Source organism: Rattus rattus, chromosome 10, assembly GCF_011064425.1.
Source record: "Rattus rattus isolate New Zealand chromosome 10, Rrattus_CSIRO_v1, whole genome shotgun sequence".
NCBI classification, from domain to species: domain Eukaryota; kingdom Metazoa; phylum Chordata; class Mammalia; order Rodentia; family Muridae; genus Rattus; species Rattus rattus.
The window spans coordinates 44,723,337-44,744,469 of NC_046163.1; the positions used below are offsets into that span (position 1 = coordinate 44,723,337).

The 21,133-nt window shown below is 45.2% G+C and overlaps 1 protein-coding gene across 2 annotated transcripts in view; it reads right to left on the minus strand.

Moving 5' to 3' along the window:
- Mpzl1 (myelin protein zero like 1) overlaps nt 1-18,995 on the minus strand; it is a 37,699-nt gene extending 18,704 nt beyond the window's left edge. For both annotated transcript variants that reach the window (XM_032914996.1, XM_032914995.1), the window contains exon 1: nt 18,756-18,995. In XM_032914996.1, coding sequence (XP_032770887.1) covers nt 18,756-18,846 — 91 coding nt within the window. In that variant the 5' untranslated portion in view covers nt 18,847-18,995. The remainder of the gene's footprint in view (nt 1-18,755) is intronic.
- Nucleotides 18,996-21,133: the final 2,138 nt, after the last annotated feature.

The following is a 21,133-nucleotide window of genomic DNA, read 5'->3' on the forward strand; positions in this document are numbered from 1 at the left end:
ATCTACGCACGGAGAGCACCAAGGAGGACAAGCCTGGGAGTGTCTCAGAGCCCCAGGATGAAGAGAGATACAGGGAAGGAACTGTGTCAAATGCTCGGCATAGCTATCTCAAGAGGAAGCCTCGGGGGAAGAAACTCTTGCTTGCTACAGCAGCTGGAGTTCATCCTGTTCTTACCCAGCACACTGCAGCAGTTCTTCTGGCTTAAACGTCCATGTGTTTTCTTTCATTTAAGCTAAAAAATTTCCTATTTTTTTTTTAATTCCTGGTACCACTACAATTTACGGGGCCACATACCTGATGTAATGAAAAGAAAAGCTACAACAGGTAAAAGACCTTGGCATGTACACCTAATTGACCCTACACTGCATTAATACACAGCTGCGCTTTTGCAAACCGTGCTGTGACAGTCCTGAACAAGAAGGGCTTCCTGGCTATGGACCCTTGCTCCTTCCGTGGCAAGTTTTTACAGTTCCTCTAAAGTATTGAAGATGACTGTCTCAGAGTAACCTAGAGCTTTCCTGACAAACCCGCCCTCCCTTCTGTAGCCATTTTCTGCTGCTTGTTAAACCTTATGCTTCCATATCTACCATGTCCACCACGGATCAGCAGCTACCCCCATGCAGACTATCTTAAGCATCCTAACACTGCCCTCATCCATGGATCCATGTTTAGATGCTCGTATCCACTCTAGTTTCCAAAGTCATTACAGTTCCTACCACCACCACAGTTACCTCCACCACAGTTTCCTCCTTCATTATAACCATCATATCCTCCTCTTCTCCTCCACCACCTTAGTCTCCATATCCTGTCCACCACCATAGTCTCCTCTACTACTGTAACCATAACCACCAGCACAGTTACCACCGTCACCTTCAAGTCCTTTATATCCACCATCACCACTTCTCTAACTACCTCTGCGGCCACCAATCGCCTCCTCTTCTACCAAAGATTCCACCAAGACCAAAACTGCTTCCAAAGTTTCCTCCATGACCCATAAGTTGCCATATCCACCTCCCCACCCTCTCTATGCTCCAGCAGACTGCACCTCTTCTTCACGATTACATCCATTGAGAGACCTCTCTGTGTCAGCAGATGCATCACTTGTTTAGAAACGGCCCTTCTCACATCACAGTTAGGCTCACTGACCACTGTGGTATTCCTGAACAACAATGTCATTAATTGTGTCACAATCGTCAAAAGCTACAAAAGCAAATCCTCTTTTTCCCACTCTGTCCGACTTCCAGAACTTGGATGGTTTCAACCTGCCTTACTTTTTCAAAGTGGTCTCTCAGATTATAGTCTTCAGGTTCTTCTTTAATACCACCAAAATCGTCTTTACGGACTCTCTAGAAAAGGCTCCCCCATTCTACCACAACCATCAAGTTTGTGTGGCTGGGCACATGTTACATCCACCTCTTCAACACAGGAGCAAGTCACAAAACCAGAGTCCCTGGAGTGTTTTGTTGAAGGTCTCTCATCTCCACACAACCTGTTAACGTTTCTCATTCTCAGAATGTTCTTTTAAACTATTATCTGTGGTTGTAAAGCTTAAGACACCAATAAACAGCTTCCTCAAAGGCACCTGTTCCTTTGGATCATGGCTCCAGTTTGAGACCTGACGCACCTCTTCAAACACAAGTTCAATCTGTAAGTGGTTTCTATGCAAGAGCAACAAACAGCTTTTACCAAGCACACTGCGACAGTCTCTCTTGCTTAAGCCTGCGCATGGTTTCCATGCAATGGCAGAGTATAGAATCCAATGTGCTTTTACACAAGCACGCTGCAATTGTTGTTTCTGACATTCTACAATGAGTGGGAATGGCACCTTTGTTAGAAATGGTCTCCTGTGTGAGCAAAGAGAGAAGCTAAAAAGCAGGTGTCCCTCTAAGGTTACATTCCATGTAGCCCAAGCAAAGGGTGGGTTCATTGGTTTCTTAAACAATTAGGAATGGCTTGCTTTGTCCTGCCCCCCCCCCATAATTATTATAGTGGAAGATCACAGTTAAATTATTGTGGATTCAGACAGCTCGGCTTCAGAGTCATAAAAGAGAGTTCTCAGGGTCTAATTATAATGTCTGCACATGCAGATGTGAAGAGCACCAAGACACAGAAAGAACTGTGCTAAGCTACATTCCAAGTCACCAAGGCTGAAATCCCAATGTGAAAAAAAATCAAACGGATTCCTTTCAGATCTAGAATTTGTAATTATGGGATCATGGTAAAAAGTGGCTATTATCTTAGATGTCCACCAACTGCTGAATGGGTAATGCAATGTAAGTATGCACAATGGACTTTATTCAGCTGTAAAGAACCTGAAATTATGACGTGTAAGAAATACGTAGAACTGGAAAACACATGAAGTGAGGTAACCCAAGCTCAGAAAGACAAACCATGTATTCTTCCTTATATGCAGATTCTAGCTTCTGATTTTCTTTATGTGCATTTAGGTGAAGTGTGCACAGAACCAAGGAGACTTAAAAGGGCTTGTGGGAGGGAAAAAGAGATTCTTTAATTTGGGAAGGGAAGGAGAATAGAACAGATATGCTATAAACACAGACGAGTTAAGATAGGGGTGTAGGGGGAGGCAGAGGATGGGAGAGAAGATAGTGGGGAAGGTCAACCAAAAATAATGATGTACCAAAAAATGTGGAAATCTGATACTTCTCAAGATAATGAGGAAATAAAAGTTGAGGCTAGATAGCTCAGAGAGTCAAGATGCTTATTGTACAAACCTGATGACCGAGTTCCATACCCAGAGTTCCAAGTTGGCTTAGCCATTTAAGAGACAGTATGACATGGTTTCCTGCCCCTGGAACAGAGCCAGAGTGCGTGGGCCTCCATGAGTGTCAATGGTTGTTGTGGGCATATGGCTTGTTTGTATAACAGTATACATATTTTCATGGTCCTCCTTCAAGGATTGTCCTCTTTGCCAAGGTTAATGACTCCATGAAAATCAAAGACAGCATGAGTCCGGAAGGTGAGGGTGTGTCTATGTCTCAGCGAAATGGTAGAACACTATGACCTTCAGGACAACCCTTAAGGCTGTGGGAAAGAATGCTGAAACCATGAGTTCAAAATATATAATTTCTCAACTATACAACATATAAGGATGCAGTATGAGCTGTACAATGAGCTTCCCAGTCCTAGAGGAACAAAAGCAGATGAACTACGAGCCAGCTTGTCAGGAAAATATTAATGTTTCTGCAAGCACAGACACATAAGTAAAATGTAAGTAAAAAACATAAGAGTGAAAAAGAAAATTAAGGGAAGCAAAGTGACTGCTGCAACGTATGTTGGTAAGTTTTTTGTGAACTTGACACAAATTACAGTCATCTAAGAAGGAACCTCAAGTGAGGAAATGCCTTCATCAAGTTGGCCTATAGGCAAGCCTGAGGGACATTTTCTTGATTAATGATCAATGTGGGAGGGGCCAACCCACCTCAGGCAGAAGAGAAGTAGCTGAAAGGGAGCCTGGAGAGCATGCAGTAATCAGACTTTCTCCATGGCTTCTGCGTCACTTCCTGCTTTGAGTCCCTAACAGATTTCCCTTTTATGGTGCACTGTTTGGGTCATAGTATTTATTACAGGAAAGGGAAAAAAAGGAGAAGGAGGAAAAGGAAGGAGAGGAGGAAGAAGAGGAGGAAGAGGAGGGAGGAAAGAAAGAAATAAAACAAACAGAAAACTAGGACACATTGCATTAAGTTTGAGCCCCAAAACACTTTAAAATGATTTTTTTCTGTTGACATCAGGCCTACAAATAAAACAAAAATGAAATGAATAAAAAGATGAAATGCTTATCAAGTGTTTCCATACTCCATGAACTTACATCCAAGGCTCACATAAACTCAGACACAGTAATGGCATCGGCACATTTTCTCCCCCTTGGTTTAGCAAGAAGTAGAAAACTTTGCTGAGTTATGCTAGAGCTTAAAGGTCAAGAAAACAAATAAACAACCTGGAAAGAACTCTTCAGTTACTGAGCCCTGGAGAATAGGACTTCTAAAACTACCAATTTACCTTTGAGCAGTGACTTTGACAACAAAGAGCACGGAGCCTGCCTCAGACTGAAAGACACCTAGAAAATACCTGACAGGAAGAAACAACGGAGCAAGGTCATTTCTACAATGATGCCCACCTTGATGTGCCTATACTTTAGATGGAAAGCCAGGACATGTTAGGAAAGATCAAAAGGAAAACAGTATGAAACAACAAAGAAACAAGGTTGTGTTTCTTTGGTCTGGCAGCTGGTCTGGCTGACTCTGACCTGGCAATCTATCTAGCTGAGTCCACAGGCGCAAGTGCCACACCACCCAGCCTGAAGCAAATTCATGCTCGGTTAGTCAAACACGGCTTGTCCAGGAGGTCATTTCCTGACATAGCCTGTTCCGATACTCTGAATTATGAACGTAACAGGAAGTGAGTGAGGCGACCCAATGACCTTGTTACTCCAAACAAATTCAAACTTGTAAAATCGCTGGAAATACACTGGAATAGCACAGTTGTGAGTAAATAAAACACTCCCACAGCCCAGGCAGACAATGAGCCCGAGAGTGCATTTGGTTGAGGCAGCCTCCCCCTGCTACTATGGGTCCACTTTCAACCTTAAGTGTTACAGAAAGGATCCTGTTAAGGTTTTCCTTGTTGAAAGAAGGCTTTAATCCACAATTACCCCACCTCCGACCGCCCTCCCCCCATCCTGTGCCCCAAGGACTTTGAAGTTGTCAGTCTGGTCTCTTATGATGAGTACAAATCCATCTACTTAGGAACTGCTCTCTGACCCATCTTTCCTTGATTTTGTTGGTACTCAGTGATGGGCTAATATTCCCTCCTAAGACAAGCACTCATGTGACCTTTTAAAAGAAAAGGACAAAACACACTAAACACGAGATTATTCAGGATGAAGTTACTGCTGGGCCACAGTGGTGGGGGACAGATACCTGGGCCCTTACTCTCTGTTTACCCCACAAGCAGTGTTCTCTCTCTGCCTTTTTCCCTCACACATTTTATGTTTCAGAATAAAAACTGAGAGGAAGCCAGGTGGTGGTGGAATGCTTTAATCTCAGCACTTCAGAGACTAAGGCAGGTGGATCTCTGGGTTCGAGGCCAGCCTGATCTACAGAGTAACTTCCAGGACACCTAGAGCTACACAGAGAAGCCCTGTCTTGAAAACCAAAACAATAAAGAAACAAACGAACGAACAGAGGGAAAGACATTAGTAAGAATTGGAAAGATGTCTTTTTTCAGTCCCAGAATGTTCCAGTCAAAACCTTCAGTAGTGCCCACTGTGCCTGCACAATCTGGCTGGAGAAGCAGAGCTTGATCTCGAGTCAGCGGCGACTGGGTAGGTGCAGGGCTGCTTGGCTGCAGTTGGTGACCAGAGGCCACTTAGAGCTCAAATGGGCTCCTTTCTTCCACGCGTCAGCGTTGCTATTTTGGATCACTCTTAGCTGAATGACACAAAGTCAGGGACGCCTACAAAAATATACACCACTCAGTGAGCCCAAAACCCTCATCAAGTGAACTTTTGATCCCGTGACATCCTGTCCTTCCCTGGTCACTTCTCCCATCATGCTCTGTGGAAAGGATAGTTGTCTATAGCCATCAGAGGGCAGAGGACGGCTTCTATGTTCACCATTACACCTTTTTTTACCTAGCAGACGCCTGGCCCCCTCTCAGTGTGTTCAGGTATTGTTTGAAGGGGGTCACAAAATGAGAGAACTAACAAAAGAAAGAACAAAACATCCAAAGTTCTAACTGATTCACAATAAAGATTTCAAGATTTGGGTTGGAGAGATGGCTCAATAGTTAAGAGCACTGGCTGCTCTCCCAGAGGTTCTGAGTTCAATTCCCAGCAACCACATGGTGGCTCACACCCATCTATAACAGGATCCGATGCCCTCTTCTGTGTGTCAGTGACAGCATACTCATATACATAAAATAAATAAGTCTTTAAAAAAAAAACAAAAACAGGGTTGGGGATTTAGCTCAGTGGTAGAGCACTTGCCTAGCAGGCACAAGGCCCTGGGTTGGTCCCCAGCTCCGGAAAAAAAAAAAAAGAAAAGAAAAGAAAAAAACAAACAAACCAAAAAAAAAAAAAAAAAAAAAAAAAGCATATTTTTCTCTTTTTTTTGTTTGTTTTAAAGATTTATTTATGGGGGTGGGGGATTTAGCTCGGTGGTAGAGCGCTTGCCAAGGAGGGGAAAGGCCCTGGGTTAAAAAAAAAAAAAAAAAAAAAAAAAAAAAAAAAAGATTTGCAGGGGTGGGAGTGTATGCCTTTAACCCCAGCACCCAGGAGGCAGAGACAGGTGAGTCTCAAAGTTTGAAGCCAGCCTGGTCTATAGAGTGAGTGGGTTCCAGGACAGCCAAGGCTAGAAAGAGAAACCCTGTCTTAAAAAACCAAAATCCAAACCAAACAAACAAACAAAAAATCCAAGTTTTAAATCACCATCATAGAGATTACTGAGGGTAAAATCTGTTGGCTGACACAACCTTGAAGGAAGCATCTGCAGGTCTCCCCCAAAGGGACTTATCTGTCAGACTTTCAATGCAAGAGGAATTTCCCTGTCCTTGTAGGAACAGGCAGGATTCCCCAATCTCTCAAAATCAATTCCTACCATTCACGTCCATGTCCAGCTGGCCACATCTCTATCCTTAACTTTTTTTTCTGGACCAACAAAGATTGTTCTGTTGCTGAAATGAGAAATATTCAAAAGGTCCTGAACCAGGCCAGTCACTGTGCTGATCACTTGACTATAAGGCCTGGCATTGCTTCTCTGTCTCTCTGTGTGCACTGTTCGTCTCTTTCCTGTGACTGGTTTCTTTTTTCCAATCAAGCATTCATTCTTACAAGCCTATGCTGGAACTGACAAGCCTTGTGCAGACAGACAAACATCCACAGTACATCAGGGCGGCACCATTCCCTGCATCTAGACTCCTAGGGAGTCATGCGGGGATGTCCCATGGTGGGCCTTCCCTAAAGTCCAAAAGCTCAGTGCAATCAAGCAGGCAATGCAAACCCATTCCTGCCCTCCGCCTGCCCTGGAGTACCAGCATGTGGGATCCAAGCACGTCCTCAGATTTGGCAAGTAGATAAAAACACAGTACTTTGGGTAAATCAGATCATTTTACTTCCCAGGGTTATAACTTAACACCCAATGTTGAAAGCCCCGGGGGTCCTTCATTACCACTAGGGAGCCCACCATTCAATACTTCACTTTCCCAAGTGCAGAAATGTACACAAATTTCTCTTTTAGCAAAAGATCACTGTGTCTTAAAACTGCGTGAATTTTCAAATCTTAGAAGATTTACGGTACGTCAGAAGCCGTGGGAAACAAATCTGGCTATTACCGTAATACATCACTGAACAGAAAGGAGACTGTGCTCAAGGTCAATGGCAAAAAGGGCAAAGACTATACATGGACTGACCCTGGACTCTGACCTCATAGGTAGCAATGAATATCCTAGTAAGAGCACCAGTGGAAGGGGAAGTCCTGGGTCCTGCTAAGACTGAACCCCCAGTGAACTAGACTGTTGGGGAGAGGGAAGCAAGGGGGGGAGGGTTGGGAGGGGAACACCCATAAGGAAGGGGAGGGGGGAGGGGGATGTTTGCCCGGAAACCGGGAAAGGGAATAACACTCGAAATGTATATAAGAAATACTCAAGTTAATAATAATAAAAAAAAATATAAAAAAAAAAGGGCATTCCTCAAAAAAAAAAAAAAAAAAAAAAATACGTAAAGTAGAATAAATAAATAAAAGTTAGTGGTGCTCATTTAAACTACTGAAAAACTCTGGAACTACTATGTGTGTGCTCACAATGGTGGACTTAGCACTAGACACACTAGAAGTAAATACTGCTGTGAACACTGGAGTTTTTGGGTTACAGAGATGTTGCAGTACAGGTTCAGCAGGCCCAACAGCCTTCTCCAAAGCATCACCCTGGTGGAGGATGCTGGTGACACGGGAGACTGTACATAGACACATAGACGTGTGTGTGGATGGGGGAGGGCCTGAAACAGCTGCATCTCCTGTATAATCCAAAAAACTCTAAAAACCAAAGTCGTCTTAGAAAGCCTTGGGGCTGGGAGACCACTAGTGGTTAGGAGAGCTTGTACTCTTCCAGAGCACCTGAATTCGGTTCCAAGTACTCAAGTTAGACAGTTCCCAAGCTCCTGGAACACCAGCTCCAGGGATCTAATGCCGCCTCTGGCTTCCTCAGGCCTCTCTGTACACAAGTACTATAAGCACAGGCACAGGCGCAGGTGCAGGTGCAGACGCAGGCGCAGACGCAGACACAGAGACGCAGACGCAGACACGCAGACACGCAGACACGCAGACACGCAGACGCTTAAGATTTGTTCTTTAACACAATGCATGCCAGGGGTGGTGGTACATGCTATGATCCCAGAACTTGGGAGTTGGAGAATGGGATGAGTTCAAAGCCATCCTCATCCACTCAGACAGTTCAAGACCAAGCACGGTCACATGAAACCCAGACTGGAATAAACTAGGAAAATAAAGCAATCAAAACACTCATATGTGGGGCCCATAGACATTTTATCCTTAGACCTTTTAATTGTTACGAAGTGTAAAGGCATTCAAAACCTTTAAATGCCCTCAAGACCAACCACTCTCTGGCATACCAAAGAGGAAGTCAGACCTTCACTAGTGATGCCCTTCCACAGGAAGACCAGGCCTGTGGCAGACAAGCTCTACTTCGCTGCACTTGACTTAGGTTCAGGCATAGGAAGGTTCACTAGTAAAATAAAGGTTACGGACCTGAGACTTTCAAAAGACTAAGGCAATGCTCTATGGTCTTCTTAAAGACACTGTTAAATGTGCACAAAAATAGTAACCAAGTCCGGGTTAATGATGCCTTCAAAGTCCCTATACACACACAATACCTACCATACTCTGCGAGTGCAAGCTGCCGGGACTTTAATGGTTAGAGATGTACATTAGGAAGAAATGAAACATGAAGCTAGTGTTTATTCTATAGCACAGTGGCCAGAACATCTACAGATTCTATTGGAGGCTTGAACCATTACTGCTCTGACAGGTTTTGAGAAATGTAAATGTATTAACGGTGTGTGAAACCTAAGCCTTTTGCCAAAACGTCCGGAGTGGGAAGAACAAGCTAGCAGCATGGCTCACACACAGGAAAGTGAGGTAAATAGTGGCTAGAAACGTTTAGAGCTGTGTAGAGCTGGGGGCTGTGTCGATTACCAATATTTGGGGGCAGATTCTCAATTAAATTTGATTTGAATGAAAATTTGTCCATGCCAGTTTCTTATTTTAAAAGTGCCATATTTGGACAGGCAGTGGTGGCACATGCTTATAATCTCAGCACTCAGGAGGCAGAGGCAGGTGGAGCTCTGAGTTCAGGGCCGGAATGGTCTACAGAGTGAGTTCCGCGACAGCCAGGGGTCCACAGAGAACCCATCTTGGAAAAACAAAAACAAGCAAAGAAAAAAAAATTGCCACCAACCCTCAGTGAGACCCTGCAGACTTTTCAAAACCAGGGTCCTCCCCTGCTTTCTATCTGAGGTGCCACACCTGGGAGCTGGGAGCGCCCACTTCCTTCCACGTCCACAGTAACATTCATCCCTTCCACGTCCACAGTAACATTCATCCCTTTGCACACATGATGGTTATTTTTCTCTCAACCCAGAACCAGGCCGGTCTTTGTGAAAGCCCAGTCTCCCGAGGTTCCATCCAAGGAGACTGGTAAGGATGCCTCGGATTTGATGAGTACTGCCCTGATACTCAGTGTCTCTCATCCTGTACCTCATGGAAGCAGAACCTTCCAGAGAAAAACAAACTCTTGATTACTGGTCCTGCACAGTTCAGTGCTAGGTTCTGCAGGGCTATACTGGTCAAACACCATACACGGATGTGTGCACTCTCATGAATCGGGTGTGCTGGCACATACCTGTAATCCCAGCAGAGACAGGAGGATCACCACCACAAGTTTAAAGTGAACTCTAGGCTGGCTAGAGATACACAGAAAGACTGTCTCAAAAAGAAAAGAGTTGAGTACACGCAGTAAGCAGATGTAAGCTCAGAAAAATGGCCTCTGTAACAGGAGCATGGCTGTCCTGAGTGTGGGTTATTTACTGTTTTCCCACCATTTCTTTATATTCCCATCAAACCATCATGCACCCTGAAGTACAAAATAGACTGCACACAGTTAAAGTCAAAGTCTGAAGAAGCACAGGGAGGAAGGGCAAGCTTTAGGAAAGTGCATGTGAGTTTTGTCCAGAATGTCAGAAAGACTCCAGACAGACCAGAGGCACATGCTGCAGGAACAGAAACAAGAACAGCGGTTTAAAGCTTGGAGTATGCGGATCCAAAGGCTTTGAACTAAGCCTAAGGGTTTTTAAACAGGACAACATGACCACGGTGGGCTTTCTGGATGAGATCACCCGTTACACAGCAAAGAGAAGAGAGACTCAGAACAGAACTTTCCCAAAGGATTCTTTAAAATGTCAATTGCAACCTCGATATCAGATAAATACAAAACTCCCAGAGGCAGAATCTGATCTCAAATCATCTAAAAATGGTACTATTAAGAAAATCAAGTTATAAAAGTACAAATACTTTAGATAGGTGAGGTTTTTCTTTTTGAAGATTTATTTATTTATTTTATGTATACCAGTACACTGTCAATGTCCTTAGACACACTGGAAGAGGGCATCGGATTCCATTACAGGTGGTTGTGAGCCACCATCTGGTTGCTGGGAATTGAACTCAGAACCTCTGGAAGAGCAGCTAAGCCATTTCTTTAGCAAAAAGGCGTATTTTTTTCCTTTTTTTTTTTTTTTTTTTTTTTTTTTTGAGAAAAGGACACATGCCCAATTTCTTTGAAATAACTAGCAATAAGAAATTCTAGAGCATAAAGAGACAACCAAGTCTCTATTCAAGGTCAACCTGACATACATGGTGTGTCCCCTACATAGCAAAACCCTGTCTCCAAAACAGGGGAAGAAATGAATTCTATAGATTTATCAAAAGCTCTTACCTAAAGCTTAGTTTCAAACACCATAATCACTTATGGGAATTTTTTTTAAAGATTCATTTATTATATATAAGCACACTGTCCCTGTCTTCAGACACACCAGAAGAGGGCATTGGATCCCATTACAGATGGTTGTGAGCCACCAGGTGGTTGCTGGAATTTGAACTCAGGACCTCTGGAAGAGCAGTCAGTGCTCTTAACCACTGAGCCATCTCTCCAGCTCACCTATGGGAATCTTACCAAACATCTACGCAGTTTCAAAATATTCCTCACAGGATGGTTCCCTACAAAGCAGGAAATGACGGTTACTGTACTGTGGAGCAACATGGCACCAGGAAGGGAAAGAGGAGCCAGCATCTCTTGGTGACCTGCACGGAGATCAGTGTCACTCCTGTGACATTCCTGCCAAATACAGAGCCAAGTCACCAGACAGTGGGCTGAGGGGCAATCTACAATGTAACTGGCCTCTATGGTTTATATGTTGGTGTGAAGCCAGGGGATGGTGGCACAGGCCTTTAAACCCCATCCACTCAGGTGGATCTCTTGAGTTTGAGTCTCAACTCAACTCTGGTCTACAGAGTGAGTTCCAGAACAGCCAGAGCCACACAGAGAAACCTTGTCTCAAAACAAACACAGATATAGGTGTGAATTTTAAAAACCGAGGAAGTGCTCCTGACTAAAGGTGACTAAAGAGACAGGGGCCACCAGGATATGAAGGATGATCTTAAGACAACAGGCAAATTGAAGCCACATACTGCACAATAAGAGTACTTCAATATCCATCTCCTGATCATGAAGGACACGGGTCAGACATGAAAGTGTCTTTAGAGAACGTGCAATGGAGTAGTTGGGAGTGCGGGAAGCATCGTTCCTGAGGCTGAGCTGAGAGGGCGGAGAAAGAGATTCAAATGGTAACATTTAAACAACCCGAAGGCACACAGTATTCTTCCCATTTGTTTGCAACTCTTCCTTAAGTCTGAAATTATAACAAAATAAATATGAATGAGAAAAGGAAAACAGTGTCTTACTGTCCTCTTGCAGACATTGGAGCTACTATAATTCAGAGATGCTTCTGCAGCCTCAGGAGGGTGATGAGCCCCACCTAGAAATGCCCAGCTTGGAGACTTAACCCGTGTTCTACTCCTTACCGCTCCAGTGCTGGTTCTTACAAGGGAGCTGCTGGCACAATCCAAGCCACTCTTGTCCTTGAGTGACAAGGACTTGACTGACAGAGCCATCTACCTCCCTAGTCCAGTAAGAAAGTTCTTTAATGCTGCTATAAAATGATTACGAAATATAGATTACTAAATGAAAAAAGATGTGAATGCACCCTATACAAAATTTAACTCAAATAGAGCAGACTTAAATAGAAGAGGGAAAACTATACAATCTTAAAAAAGCAGGGGAGTTCATTGTTGTGCATTGTTATTAGTCAGTGATGGCTTCAAAGAACCAAAGCAGAAGCAATAAAAGGGAGGAGTGTGGGGCTAAAGAGAAGGCTCAGTGGTTAAGAGCACTGTTCTCCCAGAGGACTGGGTTCAATTCCCAGTACCCGCATGGCAGCTCATAACTGTCTGTAACTCCTGTTCCAGGGGACCTGACGCCCTCACACAGACATGCATGCCGTCAAAATACCAATGTACATTTAAAAAAAGTAAGTAGATTATAAAAAGATAAGATGGGTAAATTGGGTTTAATAAAAATTAAAAACTTTTGTGCTTCAAACTCTCAAGAAATTGAGATGAAAACTCTCTAATAGGAGAAACTGTTTGCCAGCTGTGCCTAACTTGGTGAGCTGCAGGTCAAAGAGAGACTTTGTCTCTAAGGCAATGGAGGGCTGGGAGGTGACTGGAGGGTGCTCGGGGTTAAGAGCACTTACTGCTCTTGCAGAGGACTGGTTTCCAGCACCCACATGGAGTCTCAGAACTTCAGTTGTGGGAAATCTGGTCTGCCTTCTGGCTTTCTTAGGTATAGCACAGGCAGGGCACATTTGCATAATGCAGGGAAAACTCAACACATAAAATAAAATATTTTAAAATGAAATAAGCACAACCAAGGTAAAGAGTGCTTGAGGAGAGATACCAGAGGTTGATCTTTGGCCTGTATCTTATACACACACATTTGGGGTAAGGTAGGGGCAGGAGGTGGGAATAGGAGGTGGGAGGGTAGAGCAGGGGTGCGGGGAGCAGTCAACACTTCCCTAGTCCATTCTGGACTTCCTTAGAAAACCTGCCCTGCTCTCCAAAGTGCTATGGACCTGAGGCAAATGCAATGTCATCAACTCAACCAAATTTTGCAGTGAGTTCAAGGCCAGCTAGAGAAACACAGCAAGACCCTATTTTACAAACTCAAATTAATAAATACCCAAATATAAGTGTATTAAAAATGTTGTGTAAAATCACCCTCAGGATACTTCTAAATGTTATCTATTAAACAAATGAGTTTGCATAGCAGACTTGCTCCCACCCCAAGATATCTCAGCATATATATGCTTCTGCAGATATTCCAGGGTTTAAAAAAAAAACAAAAACACTTCTGGTCCTGTCATTTTAGATCAGGGTTACTCGACCTGGAGTGCCTGCTTCGTTAAGTTATTTTAGAACTGAAATTAGTTAATGCTTTCAAAGAGCTGAAAATGGTACCTGGCCTAGTATACGTTCCATATACTGGAAGAAATAAGTCAGCAGCTGCAGGAACACTTAGGTACATTCCTATTGGACAGACTTATGCCCAAAGAAAATTATTAACTAAGAGATATTAGCCGGGGAGGAGGATGAATTAGAACAGGATATAATATGCATTAAAATGTCGTGGAGAATCTCATTACTTTGTATTCTAACTTAAAAAATGACCATTATTGGAATGAGAGTAAAACCTTGGTCCTACTTTCTGTTCACTGCTTATCTGTCCAAATGGTCTCTAAGCACTGACAGGACCCTAGGCATCTTCAGTCTTCCACTATGCCCTGAGGCTTTTGTGAATTGGCCCTTTTGTGACCCCTTAGTTCAGTGTTTCTCAACTTGTGGGTCATGACCTCTTACGTGGGGTGAATGACTTTTTCATGGAGTCATCTAGGATCCTTGGAAAGCAGATTTTTATATTATAATTCCTAATAGTAGCACAATTACAGTCATGACGTAGCAACAAAATAATCTTATGGTTGGGGTCACCACAACGTGAGGAACTGTTTTAAGGGTCGCATGTTAGGAAGGTTGAGAACCACTGTCCTAGTAAAGTGCCCGTGGAGCCACCGAGTGCTATAAACAGGTCAAGGTTTGCACAGCATCCCTGTGCATCTCTGCCAGCAGGAGGTGAGGCTTTCCAACTCTCTCTCCTCAGCATGCTTGCTTGTGCGAGCTCCATTCATCAGGAGGGAAATCACTGTTGATCCGCCATGACTAGAAGGTTCCTGAACACATGCTCTGGTGCGGTTTCTTTTGAGTCTCCCCCTCGTATTTGCTGGCATGAACCAGAGGAAACAAAGCACTACAAACCAGGGGCTAAAGAAAAGAATCAGCACCAAAAGCTAGGGGGCGGATAAAAGACCGGCAATGCAAACGTCAAATTCCCAAACCTCCAGGTGACAAGACTTGATTACTAAATGGGGAGCAGGCCCCCTCAGAGAAAGTCTGCAGAGAACTGGAGCTTAGAGATGTAACTAAGGGGAGCTGTGAGGCCGAAGTCAGGTTTCTTAACTAGACAAATCCTACGGCACGTCTGTACTGCACGATCTGAGAAAGATCTGAAAGGGGACACTACTGCAGATGTGAGAGCAGACGTGAGGCTGTGGTCGTGCTTTCCCAGACGCGGGGGACTGCCAGGTGCATACAAGGAAGGGAAGAGTTTGCCAGGAAATGATTCCAACAATGGCTGTGGAGAGCTGCAGTGGGAGACAAGCAGCCAGGAAGTGACTAACGCACTGAAGGGCGGTGTGGTGGTGGGGAGCAAGACCACAGTCGTGATGAGCTCCAGCAACTTGGAGTGGGCTTGGGAGACTGCAGAGAAGAGCAGGGTGACGCTCTGAAGTTGGTGTGCTTTCTAGTAACGGTGACAGTCAGAGGCTTAAGAACCCCAGGAGGAGAGAAGGCCAGGCTAGTAAGAAACAGCCTGAGAGTGAGCAGGACCTCAGAGAAACAGGGACTTCCTGTAGGTAAGGGGTCATGCAGGTAAGTAGCCCCAAGGGAGATGACGAAGGTGAGCCAGGAAAGAGTTATCTGCCTATGCTCCCCAGGCAGATGTCTGCTGGCCTGTCAGGCTCCCTGGGCTTGTTGTTTAGTTTTATAGGAAAAGCACCATGCGGGGATTTTAGACCTCACTTTTAACATTTGTTTACAGTAAATTATCTACGTGCCTCATGAGTTTAGAAAGTTTTAACTATGATCTTAAAAACTCAAGTCAAATGTGCTTCATACCAGTAATCCCAGCATTTAGGAAGGCCAACGCAGGAAGATTACTGTGAGTTCAAGGCCAGGTTGAGCTAGCTACCCGGTGAATCTGAAGCTAGTCAGAGCTATATAGCATGTGAGACTCTGTCTCAAACATATATACATACAAATAAATTAAATAAAAGGTTAAGAACTCAAAAGTTTCTCCACTTCAAACTTTCAGGAAACAAACGTCAACTTGCAAATGAAGTCATGCCAGCCCTGCTATCCGATGAATCCCTCAACAAATACCTGGTGATTTACTGCCCAGGCATTTTCCAAGGCCCTGCGGTGGGAATCATTCTGAGATAAGCATTCTACACCAGTAATGGTGGAAGAGAGGAGATGTCACTGGTGGACCAAAGCCAGGACATCTCCTGAAAGGCTTCACTCGGGGCTCCGGTCTGTACTGTCATTTTATACTCTAAAACCACAAGGTAGTGTAGGCACCAATGTTTTGTGGAAACACTGGCAGTGAGCGGATTGCTAAGGCTGACTGCCCACTGCTCTCAGCTGTTTCTCCGGGTCGTTTTGTTCCAGGTAGCAGGCAAAGTCATGCTTGGTCAATAGGCAGTACAAGCAGTGCTTGAAGTAAATCGCTACGTCAATCAATACATCATCAGTACGGAATAAGTGGTCCTCTCGACCTTGTTCTCCTTCAGCCTCGGTAGTGATTTATATCTTCATAAGCATGAAAAACTAATCTCCAGGAGAAAGAATATAAAACAGAGCAGTACAGACGAGTGTGTAATGGGGTCAGTAGGTGTGCCGATAACCTCACTCTGTGACCAGCACACCCAGCAGGCATGAGTGCTGGCTGCGTGCAAGGCTTCCAAGTACTCAAACTTCTCAGCCCAGTGTTCTTCCCATTTAACATTAGTCTAAACATGTGGACATATATAGCACAAATTAAGACACACACACACACACACACACACACACAGCGACTGTTAAGGTGAAGGAGAAAAGGGGCGAGGGGTTTGAGTTTTGATACAAGATAAATTACCACAGAATGGACCACATTGGTCATTTGTAGAGTTTAATCTACTTTCTAAATGGCAGGCCTCTGCCCTGGAAAACTGAAGTCCAGGGCAAGACCCTAATCAAGTTTCAAGACTGAGCTTCCACACCTACAATGTAACTGTCGGCAGCTTGCAACACTAACAAGTTGTTGGACCACCTTGCTGGAGAGACTTAAGCCCAGATAATAATGGGTCAATGGGGTGGGTGAGCCCACACCCTGACCTGGGCTGCTTAGACTTGCACACGTCTCTTGCCTTCTATTTAAACCTTAAACTTTTCAGGATCCTGGGGATGGCCTGGAATTGAGTCACTGGATCTCCTGTGTCTTCCCAACGTGGCCACACTGAGTAAATCTCCACTTTCCACAGATTTTTGTTTATTGATTTGACTATTTTGACTTCTCAAGAACCTGGAGTCTTAGGGTAAAGACTGTGACCCCAAATTCCATAACCGTTTCAAGTACTTAACAGCTAAGAGGTGCTGATAGCTATTTGCTAAGTAACTGAACAGAACTTGAGAAGCTACTCTAGATGAAAACGGTGGTGTGTTCCATCCGGCAGCTCCCAGGTGCCTGGAGGCGGAAGCAGGATTGCTTGAGCCCAAGAGTTAAAGGCCAGTCTAGACAACACGGTGAAAAGAAACCTCAAAAACAGAAAAGTCACGTGTAGTATACACCTTTAATCCAGCTCTTGGGAGGTAGAGGCAGGAAGATGCCCAGTTCAAGAACAGCCTGTGATAAACCGTGAGATGCTGTCTCAAAAGAATGTTTTGTAAAGATGAACCCTTATGTGTAGTTCCTTCAAATCAGCCCAGACTGGCCTCCAACTCATGTCCCAGCCACTCAAGTGCTGGGACTTTAGGCGTGAGCCACAATACCTGGCTTCTATTTAAAAAAAAAAAAAAAAAGTTTCTTTTATACCAGAGCAGGTGGCATTTCATTCATAACACAAAGTTCCTGCTTCTGCTGCTTATAACACCCTGAACTTAAGATCACTCTGACTGCCCTGTCCCCAACAGCAATGTCTGACATTACACAATTCAGCCCACAAGAGGTCTGATAAAGTGGAGTTTCGGTCTGTTCTGTCCTCCTTTGCTTAAACACAAATACAACCCGCACCGATTCATAAAACAAAAAAGAACAAAAACAAAACAAAAAACCCACATCTTTCTGTTTCCTTAGGAGAAACAGGGGGGAAAAACAGAACAGATCCCATCTGATACACAGAAAAGGAACCTTCTCCATGTTCACCTCTATACTATTAATGACTAGGTTCAATTAAAGTTGATAATCCAACAGAATTTCACTATATTTTCTGGTTCCAGGGACTACTACATTAAGAACTTTTGCACGAAAGTACTGAGTAATGGATTTTGAACAAATTACATTTTACACAACAAAAGAAATGAGTGGGAGGAACCCCCTCCGTGTTTTCTTAGCAGTTCGTCCTCTCAGTAACCACTACTTAACCGAATTCTGAGACAGAAACAAGTACTTTGCTTTGAACAACACACAAAAAAAGTCCTGGGGCAGACACTTCTTCAGACGTCCCATAAAACAACTCGCCCAAGACTTCACATAAACCAAGCCGGAGCCTTTATCAAAATCTTGAGTCTGGTTATTTGGAAAGGGCCTGGAAGTGAGGCTTTTTAAATCAAAGTAAAAGCACGCTTTGGAAATAATTCTGTCTTGTCAAACTACGGTGCCCATGTTTACCATTAAAACGAATTCGACCGAATTCTTTTAAGCCTTTGCTTTCTAGTCTAGAAGTAACATAAATTTCGTTTCTGTGATTTGCAGACCCCCGAGGTGATATAAATGAGGTTCTGAGTTTTCAACCACAGAGCCTAAAGAATGGATCTGAGAACATTCGAAATAGATCTTAGCAGGTAAAGGAAAAACACTGGTTTAAACAAGGAAATAAACCAACAAAGGCCCCACAGGTGAAAAATCCTACAATCTTCCGCCATCTCCCAAAGGTGGAGAGCCTCAATTCTAGAGTCCGACCCCCGGGCGGTCCTGAGCGATCCAGAATCACCAGGAAGCGACGGCAGGGGACTGGGCGTGAGTGTGCTCCTGGGATTGCCCCCAGGGAGCTACAAGGTAAGGTGCCCCCCTCTCCGCCCTCCACGCAAAAGGATCCAAAGAAAGGTTCCTCGGCTCTGGGCCGCGCTCCCCGGGCGGCGTGCCCGGGCCCCAAGAGCGCGCAGGCCGCGCCCCCTCCCCTCCGCGGCGCCCCGAGCGCGCGCACGGCCGCGGAGCCCCCGCCCGACCCTGGCCCGGCATCACTCACACAGCCCGAGCATCGCGGCTAGCGCCGACCACAGCCAGCGCCGGCGGGCCGGGGCCGCAATCAGTGTCACGGCTCCGACGGCCTCTGCCATCCTGCTCCCGCCGCTCCGTTCCGCCCGGGTTCCCGCAGCGGTTGGCTCGCTTGCCTGAGACCACACAGCTCCGGATCGCGGCTGCGGGCGCGAGGACACCTCCACGCCACAGCTCCCCGCTCCCGGCCCCAGTGGCCAACCGCCAGCCCTCTGCCCAGCTCCAGCCCCCGTGCCCGCCCCGCTGCCCGCTCATTGGTCTTTCTGGCAACCTGTGAAGGAAGCCATTGGACAACTCGAGTCCCCGTCAGCCCCCCTCGAACAAGGCCCCGCCCCCCGGGCCCCGCCCTTGGTGTGTCAGTGCAGCATGCCCGCGTACTGTGCCTCTGCAGCGGCACTACATTGAGCCTGCCTGCGTGGCTGGCGTGGGGCTGCCCTTCGGCCCGCAGCCGCCAGAGGCTGCCCTCTTCGCTGAGGGGCCAGCCCCACAGTTCTCTTAATGTTCCTCCCCACGTTCTCTTCCAAGTCCCGATCTGATTGATCTCCGACTAGGATCTGCTTGGTTACTCCTGGCCTCACCTAAAGAAAAGCAATTAATTTAGGGACGGGGTGGGGGAGGGGTAGGAGTGAAGAGTGAGGTGAGGAAAGACTTCCATCCAGTCGTCCAGATAGAAAAGGACCCACCATCTCTTTGACCTATGCCGAGTGTCTGTCTTTGCCTGAACTGGATCATTTGCGTTGCAACATGAGAAGTCTCCATCTTGCCCTAACTTCTGAGCAGCCCTTCTTCTGGCTTTTCAAAGGACAGGAAAGGAGTGGGAATTGGAACTCTTTCTCGCCACCTAGATCATCAATGAATGCGCTTACTGTTTGTTTAGTGTATCAATGTCCCTCGGCCTATAGATGAGAAGTGAGAACGGAGGATGTGCCTCACTTCGATTCAGAAAAGTGCCTGCTGCGTTCTAGCTGCCCAACAAATCCTAGAGTGGGAGGATTCTGAGAATGGTCTTCAAAGAGGGAAGAAGGAGGGACCAGAACACAAAACAGATGAGAGTGACCGAAGAGCAGGAAAATCCAACTGAGAGTCTGGGGAAGGAAAACAAGCTTTGGACAGGAACAAGAATAGAGGCGGGGGTGGTCCAGTCGACCAGAATGCAGTCTCTCGTTTCAGGATTTTGTCAAAAGCCTGTCTTAACAGTGTCCTTCCGATGTTTTTTGCTGGTCTAGCCCCTTAACCGTGCAGTAGAGCAAATTCCCAATTACCAGGCAATTGGTGAAAGCCAGGAATGCTTATCACAACATTTTTGCCTTTCCTGTGCACAAGTCCTTCCAATAGATGTCTGTGTTCACTGATCTGTAGATGCACAGCCCCTTAGACTTTACTTTCGAGTAGCACATGTCCGATACTCAGCGTAGACAACCCGATACTCAATTTTTAACACAATCTTTTTGAGTTTTGTTGTTGTTTCTTTGAGGCAGGGTCTCTCTATGTAGTCTTTGCTAGCCTGGAACTTGCTTTGTAGACCAGGTCGGCCTCTAACTCACAGAGATCTGCCTCCTGAGTGCTGGAATTAAAGGTCCCAAATGCTGGGTTAAAGGCATGGGCCACCACACTCACCTCAGCCATTCACGAAGAGAAAACAAAGCAGATACCTGCGGCTAATGGGAACAGCGGTTCTCAAAGGCACGCGTCAAAGCTTCACAGATTGTCATTCGCGTCAACACAGTCACGCTTGGCCAAGAGGACTCTGGGAAGGACTTATGAAAGATAACATATTTGAGGCGGACATTTAAGGACTAAGAGTTTAGTAGAGCAGTAGAAAGGCAAGATGTGGAGAATGAGTCTGAGAAAGAGGAACAAGTTTGAGGTCAACGTAGGCTGCTTCATGAGTTCTAAGCCAGCCTGTGCCACAGGGTAGACTACACTGTAAGACTCATACCTCAAACAAACAAACAAACAATAAAACAAAAAGCCAAATAGAGGGCTGGAGAGATGGCTCAGCGGTTAAGAGCACCCGACTACTCTTCCAGAGGTCCTGAGTTCAATTCCCAGCAACCATATGGTGGCTCACAACCATCTGTAAAGAGATCCGATGCCCCCTTCTGGTGTATCTGAAGACAGCTGCAGTGTCTCATATATAATAAATGAATAAATCTTAAAAAAAAAAAGAATAGAAAAGGCAAACACAGAGGACAGGAAAGTGTATGTCAGGCGGACGAGACAAAGTACGAGTGTGAACAGTGTATGCAGAGGTGGTATTTTGGAGACCCTTAGGTTACTCTGTGGGTGACAGAAGGGGAGTGGCCACAAAATCAGATCTGTAATGCAGAGAGCTCCTCATGCCTTTAA